We start from the raw sequence: 22,393 nt of genomic DNA, 5'->3' as shown, positions 1-22,393 counted from the left end.
CCACTAGGTATCAGAGATTGATGAGCAGACATATCGTGCATCCAGATATCCTGACATTGTAGTTGTTTACCACCTTGCTTTCAAGAAGGCCAATGTTACAGGATCTGCACTCTGAACCAAGGATTGATTTATGGAACCATGTCAAAAGTCAGAACTGCCTTTTATCTGCAGGAATCCCACAAGTGATCTTTCATTACCAAATCTTAGAATTCATCATAGACAGAACAATGGGGAATGCAAGAAAGTTGATATGAGAAGATGCATAGTGCCTGCATAGCGGGATCCCTGCTAAAAGACATGACACAGGCTTTTGACAAGAACTTTAGAAGAAAAGCTCTGGGTGCAGGAAGTCAGAAAAACCCTGCCGCTTGTGGTTTTTTTACCACCTCACGTTTATAAAAGACCAATGTTACATGATCTGATTTGGACCACAGGATGCTTAAGCAGGAGAGCTGTTACAGAGCTACCAAGTCTCACGCATTGTGCGTGAGACTCACGCATTCAGGGTCCGTCTCACGATCTCACGCATAGCACCCATTTTTCTCACGCATCGGGACCCGACAGAAAAAAAAAGGAGAAAAAGTAGCATTATTCGCCAGATTATACGACTGGCCGACCGCCTTCGCGTCTAGCCAGGCACGCGAGACGAATCGAGAGTGCAGTCAGCGCACAGCTAGTACGTGATACGATGAATCGCGTGCGCGTGCATCGCATAGTTTTGAAGCCCATTTCTCATGTGCGCGCGCATTGCGCGCGCCTTTTTGCAACGTACGAGTGTAAGTACTGGCCGCGCGCGCACAGAGACGTCGAGTCATGAAAATCTCACGCATAACATTTTTTTGAACTTGGCATCTCTGCTGTTAGTGCAAAATCCTGGCACTGGTTTTTTTTATCACCTTGCATTCATAACTTCAGGTCAAAGTTACAGGCCCTGTTTGTAGACTAATCAACCTAGCTGGAAATGATCATATCATTTTCATCATTAATACCAATGCTTATGTTTTCCTTCTGCTTCTCACTCCAGGTGTCAATACTGGACCAGAGGTTGATAGAACGAGAGAGATGTGAATGCAGAAACCCTGACACTGGTAACCTATTACCCTGTTTTCATGAAGGTCAGCAATACAACGATGGTGATACTTGGTATCCCGATCCATGCACAGCCTGCCGCTGTCAGGTAAAATTGATTAACCTGTTGATGACTGAATTCTGTACTACCAATAGGTATTGTACAAGGACCACCCAGTGTCAGTGTGCAAAACGGTTAACCCACAATTTCGTGGATTTTAAAGATGCATGATCCCGGCGTTGGTGATCTTCATTACAAAGATCATCAACGTAAGTATCTATCAATTATCAGCCAGTTGTGCAGCATGTGCTCTGCCTTTGGCTGTGGAGCAAGTCTTCTAATATCTTCAAACAGCAGCAGAAGCTAGGTGAACTGAGAATCATCAAGAGTTTGGGCATTCGGAACATGGCATCTGCTTACTCCGTCCCGGTGGTAATGTCCTTTGGCAAGGCACTTGTCCACGTTTGTCACTATCCATCCAGGTGTTAAATGGGTTTCTTGCAATATGTGAATGTCATTATGATTACATTGGCATGTGTGAACCAATAAAAACGGTTGTCCAGCCAGGATACTTCCCAGGGAATGGAGATGGTGCACTTTATATGTGGAACAGTGGTGGATACTTTGACCGGGATAATAGTAATTACAATGTAAAGCACTTAGAAACAAAAAAGTATTAAGTACTACCCATGTATAAATGTAACTATTATTAAGTATATTATTGACCTTGAATTGATCCACATGAGTTTAACATATTCTATATTTCTTCTGCAGAGAGGAGAATCTGTTTGCAGTGTTGATATGGAACGTCAGCAGTGCAGAGAACCATGTGCCATTAATCCTTGCCTTAATGGAGGAACTTGTCAGCCCCTTCCCATGGTTGGAACATTCGTCTGCATCTGCCCTCCAACCTGTACTGGCCCCCAGTGTGAGCACAAGATCAACGTGTGTGCCTTGCCGCTTGCGTATGGTGACTGTGATGCTGTCGGCATGATCAGATATTTCTACAACTACAACAGTTTGCGCTGTGAACCATTTGAGTATACAGGTACTGATCTCATTCATTTACCATTTCATATTGCACATACAAGTTTATAAGAAAGTCTCTCTGATGCATCATTGATTAATCCATGGTAACTCTTTCATTTAAACACTTATGAAGTTTGAAGGATGTGAAATGATCTGCTGTTGCAAACATTTACATCACTATGTTGAGTCATGAGGAAAATGAAATTATGCCTATCAGTGAAGGATACCTTTTGTACATTTATGTAATACCTATTTTCTTTCTATTTCCATCATATTCAAGGATGTGGTGGAAATAACAATAATTTCAGATCAGAGAGGGATTGTCAGGAGCAGTGCATGATGGGAGCTTGTTGTCGACGTAATCTTGATTACCAAGGTGGTAGTGCCACAACTCCTGCAGGATTCACTTGTATGGTAAGTAAACGATATATGAAGTAATGTTGAAGACTGATGCTCTCCATAACTTGGCCTCGAGCTATGTCACTTGTCTAATCAGTGAACGTCAGCTGCGGCTAGGACTTTGTTGTGCTTGACTAATCCTTCAAGTGCCCAATACCCATCTGAAAACTTACAAGGATAGATTTTTTTGTCAGTTGCTCCTTGTCTTTGGAATTCTACCAATCCAGCTTTGTGATTGCACCAACATTGAGACCTTCCACTCTGAACTAAATACCCATGATTTCCACAAATTTGTGAATGAAAAGTGTGTGACATATTGGGGATCCAGTGCCTTTAAATATTTTTATAAATGGCCTTACACAAATGCTGTTCATCATCATGTTTTCTTTCCAACTCCATGATTACCCTGTATCTTCTGGTTCCACCAATTACTCTTTATACCAAAATACATATTGTCATTTTAGTCCACAAATTGGGAAACAGAAAAGTGAGCAACTGTAGACAGGTGGTCTGTATATCTATCAAGGTTCTTTAACACATATCCCTTTTGAATGGGAGACAAATGTGATGGCCACCAAAGACAGGTTCTTGATCTAGACAGGTTGCCGCTAAGACAGGTGTGAATGAAATTTGATGTTTTTGTCTTATTGATTAGATTAGAAAGTGCAGATTCTTAACTCTTCAAATGTGAAAACCTATGGAATGCATGTACAAAGTAAGGCAGAAATTAGTGTGGAAGATCATTGCGGTATAAAGACACACCACAAGGCATTGTTCCTCACCTCACCAGAGGGATTTTTCCTGACATCTGTACCCCGTTTGATGATAGCAGCGCACGTTGGTTGGTCCATTGCACAGACCATCACAATGGGGCAGTTCTGGCACCAATGAAACGCAGGTTACGCAGCTTATAACAGAGGCTTGCAGTTGTGATTGTCTATTGTAGCCTATTAGTGACTCAAGAGCCTGAGATTCTGTCTGATTGTAAAACTGAATATATTACATTTGTCTGTAAGAAGAGACTTGATTCTAAATTTAATTTAAAATTCAATTTGATACTTATTTAATACTACATCAAAACTTACTTTCGGATTTAACGGATGATTTATTCATCGAGTTACCTTCAGAAATATTTCAAGAATTCCTATTATATCCTTCAGGAAACTACACTGAGCAACTGCCGCGACCAGACGACAGCAGCCCAACCTTTGACTTCAAGAGAGCAAAGTTTAGAGGTCACTGCCTTCCATCCAGGCATGTTCTGTGCCAATGTGAGCTGTGATCTTCCAGGGGATAGATGCATGGTTGCAGGGGAGTATGCTGCCTATGCAACAGAGACCTTCCGGAGTGGTTGCCAGTCCTGTCAGTGTCTTACTGGTGGGCGTGTACAGTGCAGGTAAATAAGTCCACCATGTACCTTAAGCCAATGACTTAGCGATATATTTTAAATCTTTGTCCACCACAACCTAATCCCTCCTTTGCCACAACTTCAATGTGTAACTTGAAGATGGGTTTTGCATGGACTATGCTAATTCAGTTCACAATACTTTTTGATTGGTTTATTTTAAAGAAAGGCTTTTTGTGTATAATGTACAATGCAATTCACACATTACTATTGTGTATGTTTGTATGTAAAATAGACTAAATGCACTCTGTGTGTTTATTGTGAATAGAATGAGACTTGAGTCAAACTTGGCAGTCCCCGGATGTGACTCTAGTCGAACAAAGAGGTCAAAGAGTTCAGCAAAGTATCCTTGGAGATGTAGATCTGGGAACTCATTTCATAACGAACTTGTGATCGTGGCTGTGGTAACCACATGGAACTCTGATTTTGATTGGCTGCCAAGCCATGCTATCTTCAGTAGTTTCCATAATGGCAACGATATAATTATAAGTTCTTTATGAAGTAGCTTTGAGCTGCTCATTGAGTTGGGTCGCTTCCCCTAAGCCTCAACACCATTGTACATGTACGTTCTCAATGACCATTGAGTACAATTTTTCTGTGTTATTTAGGTGTGAGAACTTGACAACAAGGAAGGAGGTCCGGGACATGACTCGGTTGGAAATGGATCTGTTCCAGTCAGCTATCCGTCAGCTCCAGTCCTCTGGACCGGAGTCACGTTGGTCTCACATGAGGGATCTCTACATGAAGCATGTGATGGAAGCCCACAGTCAAGCTTCCTTCCTGGTTTGGCACAGGAATTTCCTCAGGGAGGTGGAACGTATGCTGCAGGTTGGTTAAGCAAGAGTTCATCTTGCATCATGATTGGTGTAATCCAAAGCTAAAGTAGAGTGACTGATTCCATAATTCCCTAACCGTGAAGTGACAGTCCCTCATCTGTATATGGGAGATTGGCACTGGGTTAGGGAATTTGGGAGTCAGGCATTCTCTGTTAGCTTTCAGAAAGAAGCTTCCATATATCAACGTCTGGACTAGGATTAATGATGTTTTGCATGACTCTTTAAAGCCATATACTGATACAATCGGTCAGTGTTAGGAACTAGGAGTAGTATGTTCACCTGCATAGCAGAGTGAGACTATAGGCGCCGCTTTTCCGACGGCGGCGGCGGCGTCAACATCAAATCTTAACCTGAGGTTAAGTTTTTGAAATGACATCATAACTTAGAAAGTATATGGACCTAGTTCATGAAACTTGGCTATAAGGTTAATCAAGTATTACTGAACATCCTATTAGAGTTTCATGTCACATGACCAAGGTCAAAGGTCATTTAGGGTCAATGAACTTAGACCATGTTGGGGGAATCAACATCGAAATCTTAACCTGAGGTTAAGGTTTTGAAATGTCATCATAACTTAGAAAATATATGGACCTAGTTCATTAAACTTGGACATAAGCTTAATCAAGTATCACCAAACATCCTGCATGAGTTTCACGTCACATGACCAAGGTCAAAGGTCATTTAGGGTCAATGAACTTTGGCCGATTTGGGTGTATCTGTTGAATTACAATCAAAACTTTAAAAGTTTTTGGATCTGATTCATGAAACTTGGACATAATAGTAATCAAGTATCACTGAACATCCTGTGCAAGTTTCACGTCACATGATCAAGGTCAAAGGTCATTTAGGGTCAATGAACTTTGGCCGAATTGGGGGTATTTGTTGAATTACCATCATAACTTTGAAAGTATGTTGGTCTAGTTCATAAAACTTGGACATAAGAGTAATCTAGTATCACTGAACATCCTGTGCGCATTTTAGGTCACATGACCAAGGTCAAAGGTCAATGAACTTTGGCCATAATGGGGGTATCTGTTGAATTACCATCATAACTTTGCAAGTTTATTGATCTGACTTTTGAAACTTGGAAGAATAATCAAGTATCACTGAATATCCTGTGCAAGATTCAGGTCACATGATCAAGGTCGAAGGTCATGTGAGGTCAATGAACTGTGGCCACATTGGGGGTATTTGTTGAATTACCATCCTATCTCTGTAAGTGTATTGGCCTAGTTCATAAAACGTGGAAATAAGAGTAACCAAGTATCACTGAACATCTTGTGCGAGTTATAGTAGTTTTCAAAGTCAGCACTGCTGCTATGTTGAACTGCGTGATGCAGGTGAGACGGCCAGAGGCATTCCACTTGTTAATGCTTGAAAACTGTCAAATTGGAAATACTGAACATGCAAACTACTGAATTTTTTCACTCTTTGGCTTAATACAGGGATTACCATGTACTCTTAGCCAGCCTGGGTTGGTGACTTTCGTGTTATATTTGACATTTAATGATGCCAGTACATAATGAATAAAGACATCTTAACACAACCTCCAAGCAAACCAAGCAAATCTTAAATTTAGTGAACTATTGGTTTAGTTGTTACTGTATTTGTAAAGATGAAAAAAATATTTCATCATAGTGGGGATTTAGATATCATAAATCAAATTGAAGAAAGAATTAATGTCTTACAGAAGTAAGATTATTCTTTATGTTCACACAATTCAAATATAAAGTACAAAGAAGATGCCAAGCTACTCTTGTTTTACAGGACATTGACTGCAGGGTTGCCCTCCCCTACTACGACTTTACAACTGATGTTGGCAATCTATCTCATTCTATCGTGTGGCAACCCAACTTCTTTGGTGGTGATGGTGTTGGACCAGGTAGCTGTGTGCCAGACCACCCCTTCCGCTCTGGAGGTCAGTGGGATCCTTGCCTTGCCAGGCAGTTCCAATCCACAGCGCAACTCCCGTCCAAGATCGATGTAGCCCAGGCGATGTCCAGCAGCGACTTTGCCACCTTTGAATCCTGCCTTCAAGCCATCATCGGTCACGTCTACAGCTACATCGGTGGCCACATTGCTTCCTCTGCAGCTCCGTACGACCCCATCTTCCTTGCGCTTCAATCCTATGTGGACATGCTTTTCTGGCGGTGGCAACAGATGAACGGCAATACCAACAGCTACCCTGTGCAGGCTCGTGAAGTCCCGATGGTTCCCTTTGGTATGAGGCCTATGGATGTCATGAGTTCAGAAGCACAGCTCTGTGTGACCTATGCCCTCCAGGGCTTTGGACATCCTTGTAATAACACTGGCCTGCTTTTTGATGATCAAGGCTACGACGCTGAAGGGTACAACAGGAATGGCTTTGATAGATTTGGTTTTGACAGGTAATATCATCCATAAAGTTATTATCATTTCTAATTGTAACAATAATCATACTTGTACATCGTTGTAAAAAAAAAGGTGTTTGATATAGTAATCTAGTAAAAAAACACATTGTCAAATTTGTCCAGTGTTTTGAGTGCCATAGCAATGGCACTAGTACTACTGGCTAGGATTTTTCACCAGGGAGTAGATATAAGGTTTATAATCACTTGATCTGTAGGTAGATCATCTCAAACCACGTTTGCTGAACCCATCTGCTCTGCAATCAATTTGGTTCCATTGCCATGTTGTCTACACTGCACTTGGTGTATTCTCATTTAATATTATGCCTTGATGGTCCAATTTCCACTTTGCCAAATGAAAATAAAAATATGCACATGTAAACAGGTCATATACATGTAACTATATAGACTAAGGGGGGTGTTGCAAGAACATATTTGAAATCAATTGCAAATTCATAAGTGATAGATCAATGTTAACAAGCAAATCATTTCATACCTGTTAATGCAATAAGCAGACCATCAATTGATTGCAAAATATATATGAAATGGGTGACTTTCAATTGAGATGTGGTCTAAGAATGATCTTGCGACAATTGCAAATTTCTTGCAACACCCCATAAGTGGTATTAGACCAAGTGGATACTAGAGGATATTGGTAAAGCTTAACTGGAAATAAGGCAAATGGTAAGTGGGCTAATTGACAATGAAATGGTTGTTAGACAAACTGGTTGTCAATGAAATAGGATTAGACCATGTGGGATAAAACCAAATGGAGGTAGATGAAGTGGACGTAGGCCAATTGGCAATTTACGATAATGTTGCCAGGCCTGAATCAAGTAATCTGAAAAGGCCACCGCACATCTACGATTGTTCGCGATCCGAATTCGGAACAAATCGTATTTTGCTCATTTTCTGAAAATGTGAATGGAAAATATTGTATTTGAGGTTAAATCAATTGAAAGGATACTAATATAACCATTTTGAAAGATTGTAAGCCTTTATTTGGAGTAAAGGCCAAATTAGTTTCAAATCGTAGCCAATCGTACAACTGCTTTCATGTCATTATGACTAGATATTAAATTTGCTGTTATTCTAAGAAGGATGATAGCTTAGTCACAGATTTGAACATAGTTATTCGTACGATGATTTAGAACATTACACAGTAAGATATTCCAAGTCTCAATATTAGCATCAAATTCTACTACATTTTATTCCGAAATCAGGTCGCAGACCAATCGTATGGTGTGTGGTCGCCTTAACTTACTTGGAGATGTAGACTACAAGTCTACCATTTTAGAGGAAAATTTGAGTCATAATCCATTCTGTGTTGTAGATCATGATTTGTGTATGCAAGTGTCCACACATATTGATTGTAGCATATTTCTTGCTTTCATTGTTTCTCTTCCTTGCTCTTGTAAATTTGGATATGAAATTGATGGGCAATATTGTTTGGTTAAAATGTCTTAAATAAGTAAAAATAGACTGTTTGAGACCCATACATCTGATTTTATTACCATCACATTGTTCTTCTCTTCCATTCTATTGTAGATTTGGATATGACATTGGTGGAAGGAATCGCTTTGGTCAGGTCGACCCTCGTGAGATCTACATCTACAATGGCTATGATCTTGAGGGTTATGATAGAAGAGGATATGATCGCAGAGGTTATAACAGATTTGGATTCAATGTAGAAGGTACATCTTTTTCTTCTGTGATAAAATTTTATAGCTTTGTTTTCAATTAATGATTGTTCTATAAGAAGTTTTAGCCAGGGAGATTTGATTTCTTGTCAGAATTTAATAGCAAGCTGAAAAGCTAGTCAAGTTTGTAACCAGTTAAACTCAGTCAAACATTTAGCGCACAAGTTTTTGTCCAGAAGCTCTGTGCATCATGATATTGATTATGGCATCATGAGATTTGTTGAATTAGTGGCAAAACCTTGTATCTCATAATTCAATACTGAATTAATCTCATAAAAACCTGGGAAGCGTTTCATCAACATTTTTTATCCAACAAGTTGTTAGATCTGCCGGCTTTCCTTGATTCTGTTTGGCTTAGAAGCAATTTTACTATGGTAACTGTCAGACAATACATGTCCTATAGGATAAAAATCTGATAAGTCCTTTAATGAAACGCTCCCATGTTACTATGGTAACTGTCAGACAATACATGTCCTATAGGATAAAAATCTGATAAGTCCTTTAATGAAACGCTCCCATGTTATGTAAACATACATGTATGCCAATGGTTGACACCTCATATTTTCTGAAAATTAGTTTTGAAGTCTTTCTAGGCAGCAGCTTATCAAAGTTAGAGTGGTCACAATAATGTTTAATTTACCATAACTGTAAGTCTTCATAGAACAGGTTGTGACTTTGTTCCTTTCATGGTTTCCCGGGGGGGGAGCGGCACTCGACCAATAAAGTGGTAGGGGTGTGCCACGGGCAAGACAAAAAAACGAGGGCTTTGGAGCGGGCTTATTGTAAAAAAGAGGGTCCTCGGAACGGGCTTCTGAACTACATTTTTGTGAAAACGAGGGTCCTTGGAACGGATCGCCAGCGTGTGAGTACGTGCGTATGCACCCCTATAGAATGGGCATGCATGCATGCATGATGCAGCTAACGCTTGGCGGCCGCTTTTCACCAAATTTGCAGCAGATCAAAGTGACTGGAATGGCGTAACGAAAAATATGCAAAGCTTTGGAGCGGAGTTCTTTCTTCTTTTTTCTCGATAAGAATAAAATGCTATGCCTTGGAGCGGCTTTCTTTGTTCTTTTTTCTCAATAAGACAAAAATGCTTTGCCTTGGAACGGAAATTTGAGTGTAAAAATGGGGGTCCCCTCCGCGGCACATACCCACTATGCATTATATACTGAGTGCCCCCCCCCCCCCCCCCGGCATGGTTTATGCTCTTCCAATGATAGTTCATTATCATGACAGTCTTGCTGGTCAACAACTCCACGTGTACTAGCCTATTTTTCATTGGTTTTAATATTGTGTTCGTTTATTATCTGTGGTCTTTAATCGTGTGGTGTATTATTTGAGAAAAGGTGGTGGCTTTTGGGATATTTGGAAGATATGATAGATTGCAGCTGGGAACAAAAGATAGATTACCCGCATGAATAGCGGGTGCTGGGTAACAATAGACCTGAACCACCTCAGGGCAAGATCCTAGTGGATCAATAAATAACAGGATGTGGCTATTGTGCTTGAACAAAACTCATTCACAACTCAACATCAGTAATCCATGGCTTAATCTACATGTCCTCCCAAGAGTATAAAGGTTTCATTGTGCACCTAAGTTTGGTGGTCGTTTTTAGGATCAACACATGCCCACAAAAGGATACAGTACATGGTGTACTGTGAAAACTGTATACAATTTCTTCTCAATTTCTTCTTCATGGTAACCTTCGGAAGTTACAACCTACTACCATTCTCTAACTTGTACTGCCATTTCTATTCATAAAGAATGGCTAGATCACAACAAAAGCATTGAAGGAGTATTTGACATACTTTTTCCATATATACGACACAAGGCTCATAGATTTTTAATACCAAAGTGAATAATTTTAAAATGTGGATATGGTTAGTAGCATGTGCTGCATGTTAGAATTGCAAAAATTAAGAAATAATTATTTAGCTGACTGATGTTACCCAATTTCAGTGAAGAATAAGGGTTTAATAGTAGAACTATATGAATTCCCAGAAAATGTGGTTTGTAATATTTGAGGGTCTTTGTGGTCTAGTGGATACAACTTGCGTCTTTCAATAAGACAAACATGGATTTGAATCCCAGCTATAGCGAGTTTTCTTTTGCAACAAAAGCACTCAATAAAAATTGGCTATTATATTATTATTATTAAACTTTGGAATTATAAAGGTAAATTAAATGCAAGACACAGATTTTTTTTTCTGCATCAGTTTTTCTGGTCTGATAGGATGATTGACTGAGATTGCATAGTGTGCACGTTTAATGGTTGAGGGAACCCCAAAACATCAATCTTTCTTTTCTTTAATTTCTGAAGTTCTCACTTAATTTCTTCTACATTCTATCAAGTTCTTGTAAAGGTTTTTGTTGATCAATTTTGCCGAGTTTTATATCATTTTAAAGTTTAGGATGTGCTTTTTAACAAAATATTAGTGAATTTGGGGTTTTTTGGGTGAAAATTGTAGAGTAGAAACAATTTTCTGTTGTCAGTACGTTTCACTGACCGTTGTTGACGTCATCAGATGAAAGAACTTCAGCCATGTTTTTCCAAGCAACTTTGCACAAAAGTCACTGAACAACAGTGTAGTGCGCCCCTGAGATGGCAGGGGCGCTGGTGTCACCTGCAATCAGCTGATTCGACAAGTTCATACATTTTTGCGCCGCCTGGAACATTTTCATGAACCATGCCGCCGAGGCAATGTCCGTGTCGTCAGGGGGATGAAAACCCGACTCTACGTCCTTCCCTGATTCTCCCTCCATCTTCGCTTTCTTGGTGACGGGAATCGTCTCGAATGAATTTCCCTTTGAGGGGGATTTTGAACCCTGTACCTCGTGTAGACTTGGCTATATTGGGGGTTTTCTTTCCTCCATCATCTTTCATAGCTCCATCCTCTTTCGTATTGTTCTGGGAAGTGTTATTATTGGCTTGATTGGGGCCCTGACTGGGAGAGTCTTTCGATCCAGTTGTTTGGCTCATTATGGTGGACAAAGCCTGAAACATACCTCCGTCTGGTTGTGGCTGTGGGATCGGATGAGGCGTGGGTACCGAGACCTCTGCCTACTTCTGTGATGAGACGTGGGTTCTGAGACCTCTGTCTACTTTTTGTCATGAGACGTGGGTTCTGAGACCTCTGTCTACTTTTTGTCATGAGACGTGGGTTCTGAGACCTCTGTCTACTTTTTGTCATGAGACGTGGGTTCTGAGACCTCTGTCTACTTTTTGTCATGAGACGTGGGTTCTGAGACCTCTGTCTACTTTTTGTCATGAGACGTGGGTTCTGAGACCTCTGTCTACTTTTTGTCATGAGACGTGGGTTCTGAGACCTCTGTCTACTTTTTGTCATGAGACGTGGGTTCTGAGACCTCCGTCTACTTTTGTGATGAGTCGGACTTGGTTCTGCGACCTCTGTCTACAATTTCACTCACGAGACTGGGGGTTTTGGGATAAGTCTTTTACTGTTTGGGTGTATAGAAACTCTAACTGAGCGTAAGCGCCACACAACCGCTAGGGCGCCGGCAAAAGAAAGAGGAAGTGAGCCACGCACGCAAGGTACTTATAGTATAGGGCAGGGTTTCCCTCCTTGTCGTGCGGGGCTCTAGTCTGCGTTGCAGACTTTTTCTCCTTTTATAGGAGAAATTTTTGCCGGGTGTATTCGAGCTTGGCGATCGAATAGCATTTAAGGGAATAGGTAAGTATGGCTACTTCGTAGATATGGTGTTCACTACTGAACAACATAATCCACCTCACATAATCAGTTATAAACAAGCAAACTCAAATTATATTAAATTGTACTAAACTCAAAATAAAGATGTTGACCAAAATGAAGTCCAGTGATGGTCTGATTTATTGGCCTGAAATCCAGACCTCACTAGGCATTGCCTTAATGCAAATGAAATATTCAAATATATTAAAAAATAGTGTCACATGATAAATTCAACCAATAGAGAAAGAAATAATGGAAAAACCCAGAAAAGTGGAAGAGCCAATGGTGAAAGGTGAACCAATGAGGATGAGATAGGATGATATGAATGAAGATGAATGTTCTGAATGTAAATGAGAAAAAGACAATAGAAACATGTGAAGCTGTATGGAGTTGGAATGGCAATGGAATGATGTGATGTAGAAGCTAAGGAATGAGAGAAACAGGTGTGTGACAATGGTATAGAAATGGGAAGTGAGGAGAACTATGGAAAGCAAAGTGTAAAATAAACAATTATATTAAATAAGGCAAAATTCAACCCTTACAACAGCGTCACTCAGTAGAAACCTCAAAATTGGTGATTCAGTTTGATTCAGCATCCTGCTTCTCATCCTTATACAGGTATCAATCGAGATGGCTTTGATGTGAACGGCTATGATAGTAGAGGTTTCAATCGTTATGGCTTTGATCGCAATGGGTATGACGAACGTGGCTTTAATCCATTTGGTTACCATCGAAGTGGAGTCTTAGATGCAACAGACTTCTACAATGATCAAGGTAAGACAGTGTATCCTATAGTGTTTATTTTACAACTTGTGGTAATAGAATTCATAATCTTGCAATATCATGCAAACCGAGACTAACATAAATATGTGTTGGGAAGATCTAAAAATGAATTTGAGCTGATCGATCTAACAGAATGACCACTAAAGGTTTTTTTTCAGCTGGTGCTAATAGAACACTGAATCTTGCAGTATCGTGCAATCCTTGACTAATAACATAAATTGTAAATACTAGTTGTTGCAAAAATCTAAAAATGAGTTTGAGCTGAATGTATGTATGATTCTGGTAGGAAATGTGTTATTGCTGAGAAATTGGCAAAAACAACAAACCATTCCAGCCAGATGTATGGTCTTTTCCAAGCAATAAAAATAAACTGTCCCATATATATATTTTCTGTGTTCACTGTGATTTTTTTTTCAGCTTCAATGCTTTGATTTATGTATAAAGTAAACCAGATCTAGATTTATGATGATATGGTGACATTGAAGTGTGGATTTAAAGATTTCCTTTTGAAATCATTGTTTGCTGCAAGTATATGTACAGTGTGAAAATGAAAATCCATAATTTATTGTTCTAAATGAAATACTCTGAAAATTTGCTTTGCCCAATTGATCGTGGGCCTGGCAGCCGCTGTGCAACGCCAGATCGACGAGGCTCTATCCCTATAATCGTGGAATGCCAAACGGTAGCAGCAACTCCCATCTTTAGAGGTCTTTTGGTCTGATGCGGCCGAGGTTGGAACCCCCAGTATTTTGGTCAGATGAACATTCAGAGTCTATTTCAGAAAACTGTTTCTTTATTTGAGCTGATCAATCTAACGGAATGACCACTAAAGCATTTTTTTCTGCCAGTGATAATAGAACACTGAATCTTGCAGTATCGTGCAATCCTTGACTAATAACATAAATTGTAAATACTAGTTGTTGCAAAAATCTAAAAAAATGTTTCTTTATCAGGTTACAATTATCAGTGCTTAGACCGCAGCGGAGTCAACCAAGATGGGTACGACCAATTTGGCTTCAACTCCAACTACCTAGATTCCTCCTACTGCAACTATACCTACACTGGGCCCCATTCTCTTCGTCTCACCTACCATCTTGATGAGCTCCTCTTCAAACAGAACGTGGAGTTCCTGCGATCGATACCTCGCACCTGTCCGCTCCCTGTTGAGGATCCGGTGCTGTGGTATGAACAGACCTGGCTTACGTCTCCTAAGGATCTTCCTAGTAAGAGTAGTGTCCTGGGCATCAGTCATTTCCCATTGTCAACATATTCTAGAAGGTAATGTGCCTATTGATAGTGACGGTGATGGTAGTGGTGATGGTGGTGGTGAAAATGGTGGTGATGGTGTTGATGATGATGATGATGATAGTAATTTTGATGATGATATTAATTTTGAGGATGATCGTGATGTTAGTGACGGTGATGGTGATTATGATGGTGGTTATGATGATGATGATGATAATGGTGGTGGTAATTATGGTGATGGTGATCATGATGATGATCATGACAGTGGTGATAATGATTATGTAAATAGCAATTATGATGATGATGATGACGATAATGATAAGTGGTGTGAATATAATGCTGGTAATTAGTTTGCATGTTGATGGAGATGACAATACTGAGGCTGATGATATGGTGGTGGTGGTGATGATGATGATGATGATGATAAGGATTATGGTGATGATGATGGTGATGATGATGATTACTGTGATGATGATGATGATGATGATAATGATTATGATGATGATGTTGGTAGTGGTGGTGATTGATGATGATAATGATGATGGCAATGATAGTGATGATAATAATGGGAATGATAACGATGGTTATGACACAACATAAAAAAAGCATTTGTATTGTTAATTTGTTAATGGTAGTGATAATGATCATAATAGAAATAGAAATGATAGTGATAAATGGGGATTATGATAACACTTCCATTTGAATGTCGAAATGGAAATATTGAAGACGGTATATGAACAAGATTTTTTTTATCTATTGTACAATGTTGAAGTTTTTTTAGGTTACACCAGACTATTTTTTTCTCTCTTTCATAACACTTTATTACTTTCCCGTTCTAGATTCTGCTTGGACGTTGAACCTCTAATCTCTAACTGCCCCTGTGATGGTGAACCTGTGGTGTGTGACCTCAATCCTTGTGATGTTGGGTGTGGTGGTTTTGAGAATGCCGTCTGTTTCCTTGATTTCTGCAATGAATGTCAGGCGAGATGGTATCGAGAGGGAAATCCAGTCAACTGTGGACTGGAAGTTAATGGTATGTTCACTTCTTATTCCTCGGAAAGATGTATAGGCCTGCATTCTGAAGTTGGGTTTAAGTTAAACTCTGGTTTTAAGTTGTGGTTTAGCTATGGAAAGCCAGCTGTTACATAAACTTCTAACAGTAGAGATCATTTGACTGTCTAATCATTATTGACTGCCTGGGAAGGATATTATGATAATTGTCTCCACCATTAAATAATTAGTGAAGAGTAAGTTAACATGAAAAGCATTCACTATAAACACAATTTTGAAACGTTTGGCTTCCCATATTGGTAGCACAGAGTTAGACCATGGTTTAAGTTAAACTCAACTTCAGAATATGGGCCAAGGTGTATAATCATTTGTTTTAATTGATTGACCTTTGACCAGCACAGAAAGTCAAAGTAGGCCTACAGGTGCACTTGCACAAGTCAACCTTTCACAAGTCAAATATTTTGCCAAGTTCCATCAATTTTTTTAACATATGCAAAACATGTTCTATACCTCTTATGGGGCATTGCAAGAAACTTGCAATCAATTGCAAGTCTACTTTCAGTCCCTAAATCGATAATTTAATCCTAGTTTAATCAAAATAATAAGTTTTGAAATTAGAAACGAAATTGCGATTTATTTGTAATCTGCTCCTTGAAATAAGGAGTAATCTCATTTGCTACAGCTAGAATTGATTCTTGCAACACCCCCTAATGTCAAATTACTCCTAAGACGAGAATTCATTTGGTCCACCAAAATTTGACTAAGGTATAAAGCTAGGTAACCTGTTAAAATATGAATTATGCAGTTGCAAAAGAAACACAATTGAAAATTTCAGCCCATGATAATCCATTCATGTAGGATGCTCAGGGTTGTCTCATATTTCTCCATGACTTAACACTTTCTACCTTAAATAAGCACGTTGATAAAGCTGAATTGGAACTTTTCAAAATAGGTAGATTGTACATGTACACGTATGATTCCATGTGTTATCTGTATTGTACCATTCATTGGGTGATGTCAAGTTCAGTTTTGACCTTTTGGTGTTGGTGTTAGGTCAATTTTTACACGATTATAACACTAAACATAAAACTAGTTGTTGAGATGTCAATAATGTGATCTGGATCAGTTTTACAAACTCTGAATAAGTTTTTGAGCAAGGGGAAGCAATCCAAATTTCAACACCAACACGAAGGCCAACACCGGACTTGAAATCACCCTTTGTTCTGACTGCATGTGTGTTAAGAAGTGTTGGCCTGTGGTTCCTGTCTGATTAATTGACTCGTATTTTTTTTAATCTTTTCAGATTGTATAAATGGTAGCATTGTTCATCAGTCAGGCTCTCTCTGGAAGCCGGATGCTTGTACCACATGTACTTGCACAGTAAGTACTGTCCATTCCTTGATAAGAAAGACCAGCGGCCCGTTTCATAAAGGAATTGCAACTGCTGTAACTTTGCCATAATGGCAACTACCATTGCAACAGGGCTCAGCAGCCAATCAGAATAAAGGTTTCCATTGTAGGTGCCATAATGGCAAAGTTACAACAGTTGCAAGTCCTTTATGAAATGGGCCGCAAGTTTAGATCATGCTAGGACTTACTGGCCCAGGTAGGTGGGGGAGGAGGCTTTTGGTTTATAAATTCTTCCTGCAAGCAAAAAAAAAGGTTGAAATTGTCACCTTCTTCTTCTGCTTGAGTTCCTCCAGTCTGGAGAACTGTACACTGAAGGGTGTATACACAGGGTGTGAAAGACGATTCTTGACTTCATTCTAGAGTGAGGCATGAGCACATTTACATGTACCAGGAGACTTAGATGAGTGAGGTCAGCCGAGGTGGAGAGAGGAGTTAAACTTGTGAGGAGGTTGATTACTGCAGAGCTACATGTAGTACATGTAGTTTTGGGAGGCCAAAAAGGGTCTTAATTTCTTGATTCTGGTATTTGTCAAGAGTGACTTTCTCTCCCCCAAGTACTAGGTTGATGATTTTTAACACCATACAGCATGCAGGAAACACAGAAAACATCCCCTATCACAGCAAGAATAGATGGGGAGAGACCTCTTCTTTACTCTCCTGAGCCAGTCAGGCTGTAAAGTGTCTTGCTTCCGAGCTGCACAATGTTGTCGCACCTGTTATTGATCCGCTTGGATGCCTTTTGTACACCCAGATGAGGATGGCTATCTTTCTCAGGGATAGTGTCCTCTGCATACTTCCAGATGTGTGGTTCTACAGTTATGAACAGCGACATCACTCTGTTGCATTTATGAAATAGTGCCACTGGCTGGAGTAGGAGTGCACCATCTCTACCATCTCATGGAGCTCTTGTTGAGAGTTAATCAGGAGAACAACATCATGTGCTAGGACCAGAGTGCCCATATAACGACCTAGGGTGCAACATCCAGCTCCATTTTTTCTTAGTCTCTTCATAAGTCCATCAATGTAGACAAGGTAGAAAAGTGGAAAAAGAATACCCCTTGTCTCACCCCTTGTTCAAAAGGGAACCACTGGCTGATCTGGTTGCTCCAGTATACAGTACTCTCCAGCCCATTGTACAATTCAATAATGATGTACCAGGTTGTTCCAGCAACACCTAGGTAATAGAGTTTGTTCATCAATCCTGTGTGCCATACCATGCCAAATGCTTTGGTTGCATCGAGGAAAACAGCAAAAAGTAGGTCTTTTGCACTTGGTTTTATTTTTCACAATGAAGTTCAGAGATATTGCAGCGAGTGAGCAGTGATCTTCTTGAAATTCATGCTGCAGATTGTCAGGAACGTCAAATTCTTTAAGGCATTGCATAAAGGAGGCTTTAGGAGCACTAATACCAGTTGATACATGTTCCTCTGTAGTTTCAAGGACCACATACAGATTAACCATTTACCTATCATTAGGTATGATGATCCATATGAGGAATGGCTCTGGTACATACTCATGGGAGAGGAGTGAGCTGACTAGAAACAAGAGCAACCTTTTTAGATTGTGTCCAGAGAAAATGTTATATTGTCAATATCCAGGAGCCTTGTTTCTCTGAAGTATTTTGATTGTAGTATTCAACTCTTCCATCAGTTGGGGAGATTGAATTGGCAATGTCATCAACACTAATCTACGATACCCTGCTGGTGACATCCTTGGCTGGGTACCGCAGGTTTATAGAAGAATGGATTGAACCTTGTATTACAGCGTTGCTGGCATACTTCTTGTCTCTATCTATGAGGTTGTCAGTTTCTGACTTCAAGACTGCTCTATGAGCTTGTAAAACAGCTGTGTATCAGGTTTCCTAGCTCTTTAAATTTTAGTCTTTTGAGAGAAAGCTGACAATTCTTTCTTGATCCTCTGAGTACTGCATGTTTGAGGGGTCTCTGTTTCTTCCATTACAGCTACAGAGATGCCAAGTTCAAAAAAATGTTATGCGTGAGATTTTCATGACTCGGCGTCTCTGCGCGCATGCGAGATATGGAATTCATCGTGATATCGATCCATACTACAAAACCATGCGATGCACGCACCCGATTCATCGTATTACGTACTAGCTGTGCGCTGACTGCACTCTCGATTCGTCTCGCGTACCGGGGTAGACGCGACGGCGGTCGGCCAGTGCGTATAATTTAGCGAATAATGCTACTTTTCTCTTTTTTTTCTGTCGGGTCCCGATGCGTGAGAAAAATGGGTGACATTCGTGAGATCGTGAGACGGACCCTGGATGCGTGAGTCTCACGCATAATGCATGAGACTTCGTAGCTCTGCATCAAAGCGATTGCCTTTAAAACTTTGACCAGCAAAAATATACATGTAAATAATCAAACAAGAAACCAGGACCTAAGAAGAGGGGGGGGGGGCAATGCCCCTTGGTCCCCCTGGATCCGTCTCATAAAAGACTGCTGACCTTCACATACTTTCAAGATTCCCCTTTATTTACAATACAAAGCAAGAACAGCAAAATGCTGTTGATTTGTCATGCTCTGTGTACATGCATGAGTATACATGTATTTCTTTCTTGCTGAGGGGAAGGGGGAATGAACTTGAGGTAATGTGTTTCTGAGTTCTTTATCTGTGATAGCCATTCTGTCTTAACATTTAAAGGGGAATCCAGCCTTGGCCATAAAATGTTATGTTGGGAAGGAGAAAAATAAATTAAACAGAATGGTGAAAGTTTGAAAGAAATCGGACAAGCAATGAGAAAGTTATGGCTGCTTTAAAATTGAGATCACTAATACTATGTAGATTTCAAATTGGCAACTGGGTAAGTAAATTATGACAAGGGGCAAGGACAACTTTCCCATAGGCCACGTACTTTATTATCAGGGATTTGTGGTTTTCTCCTAAGTACCCATTCCCCTGGGGCAGTAATCTAAATATAATCCAGGTAGTATATTGTAGTATGTCCTCATGAAAGAAAAATATAATTTGAAATAAAACTTTTGGGAAAAATGACATTTTAGCCATAATATGTATTGGAGTACATGGAAGAGTAGTCCTTGCCTTACATCACTATGACATCCCATATGCGGCCAATTTGAAGTATCCATGGGTATAGTGATTACCAATATTTACAACTTTTAAAAATTCATAACTTTCTTGTTGTTTGTCCAATATTGTTCAAACTTTCACCTATCAACTTGTCTGATTTTTCTTTTCCTTATAAAAACAAGTTTTTATTTGGGTTGGATTCCCCTTTAAGATGAAACTAAAAACTTGCCTATGTAATTCTTTTTATCAACGATTTGAGTGTACTATTTCTGTGTTCTTTTGTTATACCCCCTCCTTCATCTAAGCATCTATATAGACATGGATATGGCACCTCATAAATTGAATGTATTATTATTTTATTATTCAGAGAGGAACAGTAGACTGTGAGAGGGATTCATGCCTACCAACGCTTTGTGACTATCCATCTACACCCTTTGGAGAATGCTGTCCTGTTTGTTATGGTGAGTTCATGGTGATTGGCCTATAAGCCCCAGCGCACACAATTATACAGTGTGGTTGCACTAAGATCCGATTTCAACAAGTTGTCAATCCAATCTCATGCGATCGCAGGCCAGTGCACATATTGCAGGGAATAATTTTCTTGTTATCGTATCTCAATTTGCACCACATTTTTTAAAGACTGCTACGTATAAAGTCTTTTGTATAGCATATTTTTACATAGGACTGTACATTACTTAGTTGAGAGCTTACCAAAAACACTATTCAAATTTTTAAAGCAAAATTATTCCCTGCATTGCAACAGGTCTGCAGCATCTGCATCTTCTTTTGCGGGTATCTTGTCTGAGCTTCAGAAGTGTAGCAAATTGGCCATGACATCATTGTCTAGGACAAGTCTGATTGGCTGAAATTAGCAAACTCACAGAAAGTCACAGGAATGTTTGATACCCCTCTGTCAAATGTCTATGATTTATTCTGTGATCCTACTGCAATGAAGTGAGTTGCAGTTGCAGTGTATTATTGGTTGGCGCATATTTTTGTGATTTTGTTGCAGTCGGATCTTGGTGCAATTGCGTCGAATAGTGTGCGATGAGTTTATAGTGGAACTGGCTGATAAAATACACTGTTCTCCATTGACCCCAACTCAATTTATTTAGGCTCAGTCTCCTTCCTCCTTGTCAAATGATGAGTAGATGAACTGGTTATGGACAAAGTACAGTTAAGATCAAGTGGGATCATACCAGATGTAAAGTAAATGAAGCGGATGAAGACCAATCAGCAAATTACCCTATATGTGACTTGCATGTCTACTTTTCTCTATTTGTTTGCTCTGTATTTTTCACCCTAGATTGCCAGTATGGGGGTCAGTTGATTATCAACAGGGAGACTATTGTACCCCTCAACGACAACTGTGCTGTTTGTGAATGTAGGGTGAGTACACGTACAAGTATCAAAACTGATACTTGGCTTAATCCATCAATCACCGCTGCAGAAGAGAAGCATGCCGCATGGAACTTCAAAGTCAAGTGGAAGGTCACAAACCCCATTCTCATGCTTTAGAACCCAGTGAATGTGTTATGCAGCCCTTTTATTATTATTATTATTATGTGTTTGGCATCACCTGTGCCTGGGAGGTGAAAAGCAAATTGAATCACCTCCCAATATAACTGATTGGGGGGAATGCAGGTGGACCACTACACCAGGGTTTCCCCCTACTCTTATACGAATAGTGCAGTGGGTTCTTAACGTGCAAAGGTGGTGACACTCCTCTACACGGGGCCTCCATTTAACGTCCTATCCGAGGGATGGAGTGTTTTCAATTGTAACATAGCCTTGCATCTATGAAACATGGGAGAGACGTTTGCACACAATGCAATGGCTTCAGTCATCTGGCCGGGTTGGACTCGAACCCACGATCTTTGGTTCGACGGGCAGACGCGTTACTGACTGAGCCAACAAGGCTCTTTCTTAACAACTTCTTAGTCAGTAGAAGGGAATAATGATGCAGATATGAATTTGGTCTAGAAATGGCCTCTCCTTGGGAAGATATAGTTACACATAGAAGGCCTATGTGTGTGTCATTTGTGCAAATAAAATGTTAATCATAATAACATGAGACCACATCCTTTTCTCATCTTTTTCTTTATAACTTATTATTTTATGATTACCTCAAATATTGCCATTGATGCTTTGCTTTACTTTGAATCTATTTCTTCTGCACCTCCCATCAAGGGCTGTTTCAAGAAAGAAAATCGTCAATGTCACTATATTATCTTGTAATTAATGTTTATCTGTAGAATGGTAATGTGAGATGTCAGACAACAGATTGCCCCAGACCACAATGTACTCATCCACTCAAACCAAGAAATGGATGCTGTCCAGAATGCAATGGTAATATA

General features: G+C 39.8%; 1 protein-coding gene across 1 annotated transcript in view; it reads left to right on the top strand.

Annotated features, from left to right (window-relative positions):
- Positions 1-22,393, top strand: part of LOC121406165 (kielin/chordin-like protein) — a 54,230-nt gene that overhangs the window by 13,382 nt on the left and 18,455 nt on the right. The window contains exons 4-17 of the mRNA XM_041597184.1: positions 1,025-1,177; positions 1,844-2,117; positions 2,379-2,512; positions 3,658-3,893; positions 4,511-4,730; positions 6,506-7,125; positions 8,674-8,819; positions 13,155-13,310; positions 14,273-14,597; positions 15,404-15,597; positions 16,879-16,955; positions 20,404-20,497; positions 21,343-21,425; positions 22,292-22,385. Of these exons, the coding sequence (XP_041453118.1) occupies positions 1,025-1,177; positions 1,844-2,117; positions 2,379-2,512; positions 3,658-3,893; positions 4,511-4,730; positions 6,506-7,125; positions 8,674-8,819; positions 13,155-13,310; positions 14,273-14,597; positions 15,404-15,597; positions 16,879-16,955; positions 20,404-20,497; positions 21,343-21,425; positions 22,292-22,385 (2,806 nt within the window). The remainder of the gene's footprint in view (positions 1-1,024; positions 1,178-1,843; positions 2,118-2,378; positions 2,513-3,657; positions 3,894-4,510; positions 4,731-6,505; positions 7,126-8,673; positions 8,820-13,154; positions 13,311-14,272; positions 14,598-15,403; positions 15,598-16,878; positions 16,956-20,403; positions 20,498-21,342; positions 21,426-22,291; positions 22,386-22,393) is intronic.

This window comes from Lytechinus variegatus, chromosome 19, assembly GCF_018143015.1.
Source record: "Lytechinus variegatus isolate NC3 chromosome 19, Lvar_3.0, whole genome shotgun sequence".
Classification (NCBI taxonomy): domain Eukaryota; kingdom Metazoa; phylum Echinodermata; class Echinoidea; order Temnopleuroida; family Toxopneustidae; genus Lytechinus; species Lytechinus variegatus.
Note: the sequence above shows the minus strand (reverse complement) of the source record. Positions and strands in the feature narration are given on the sequence as shown.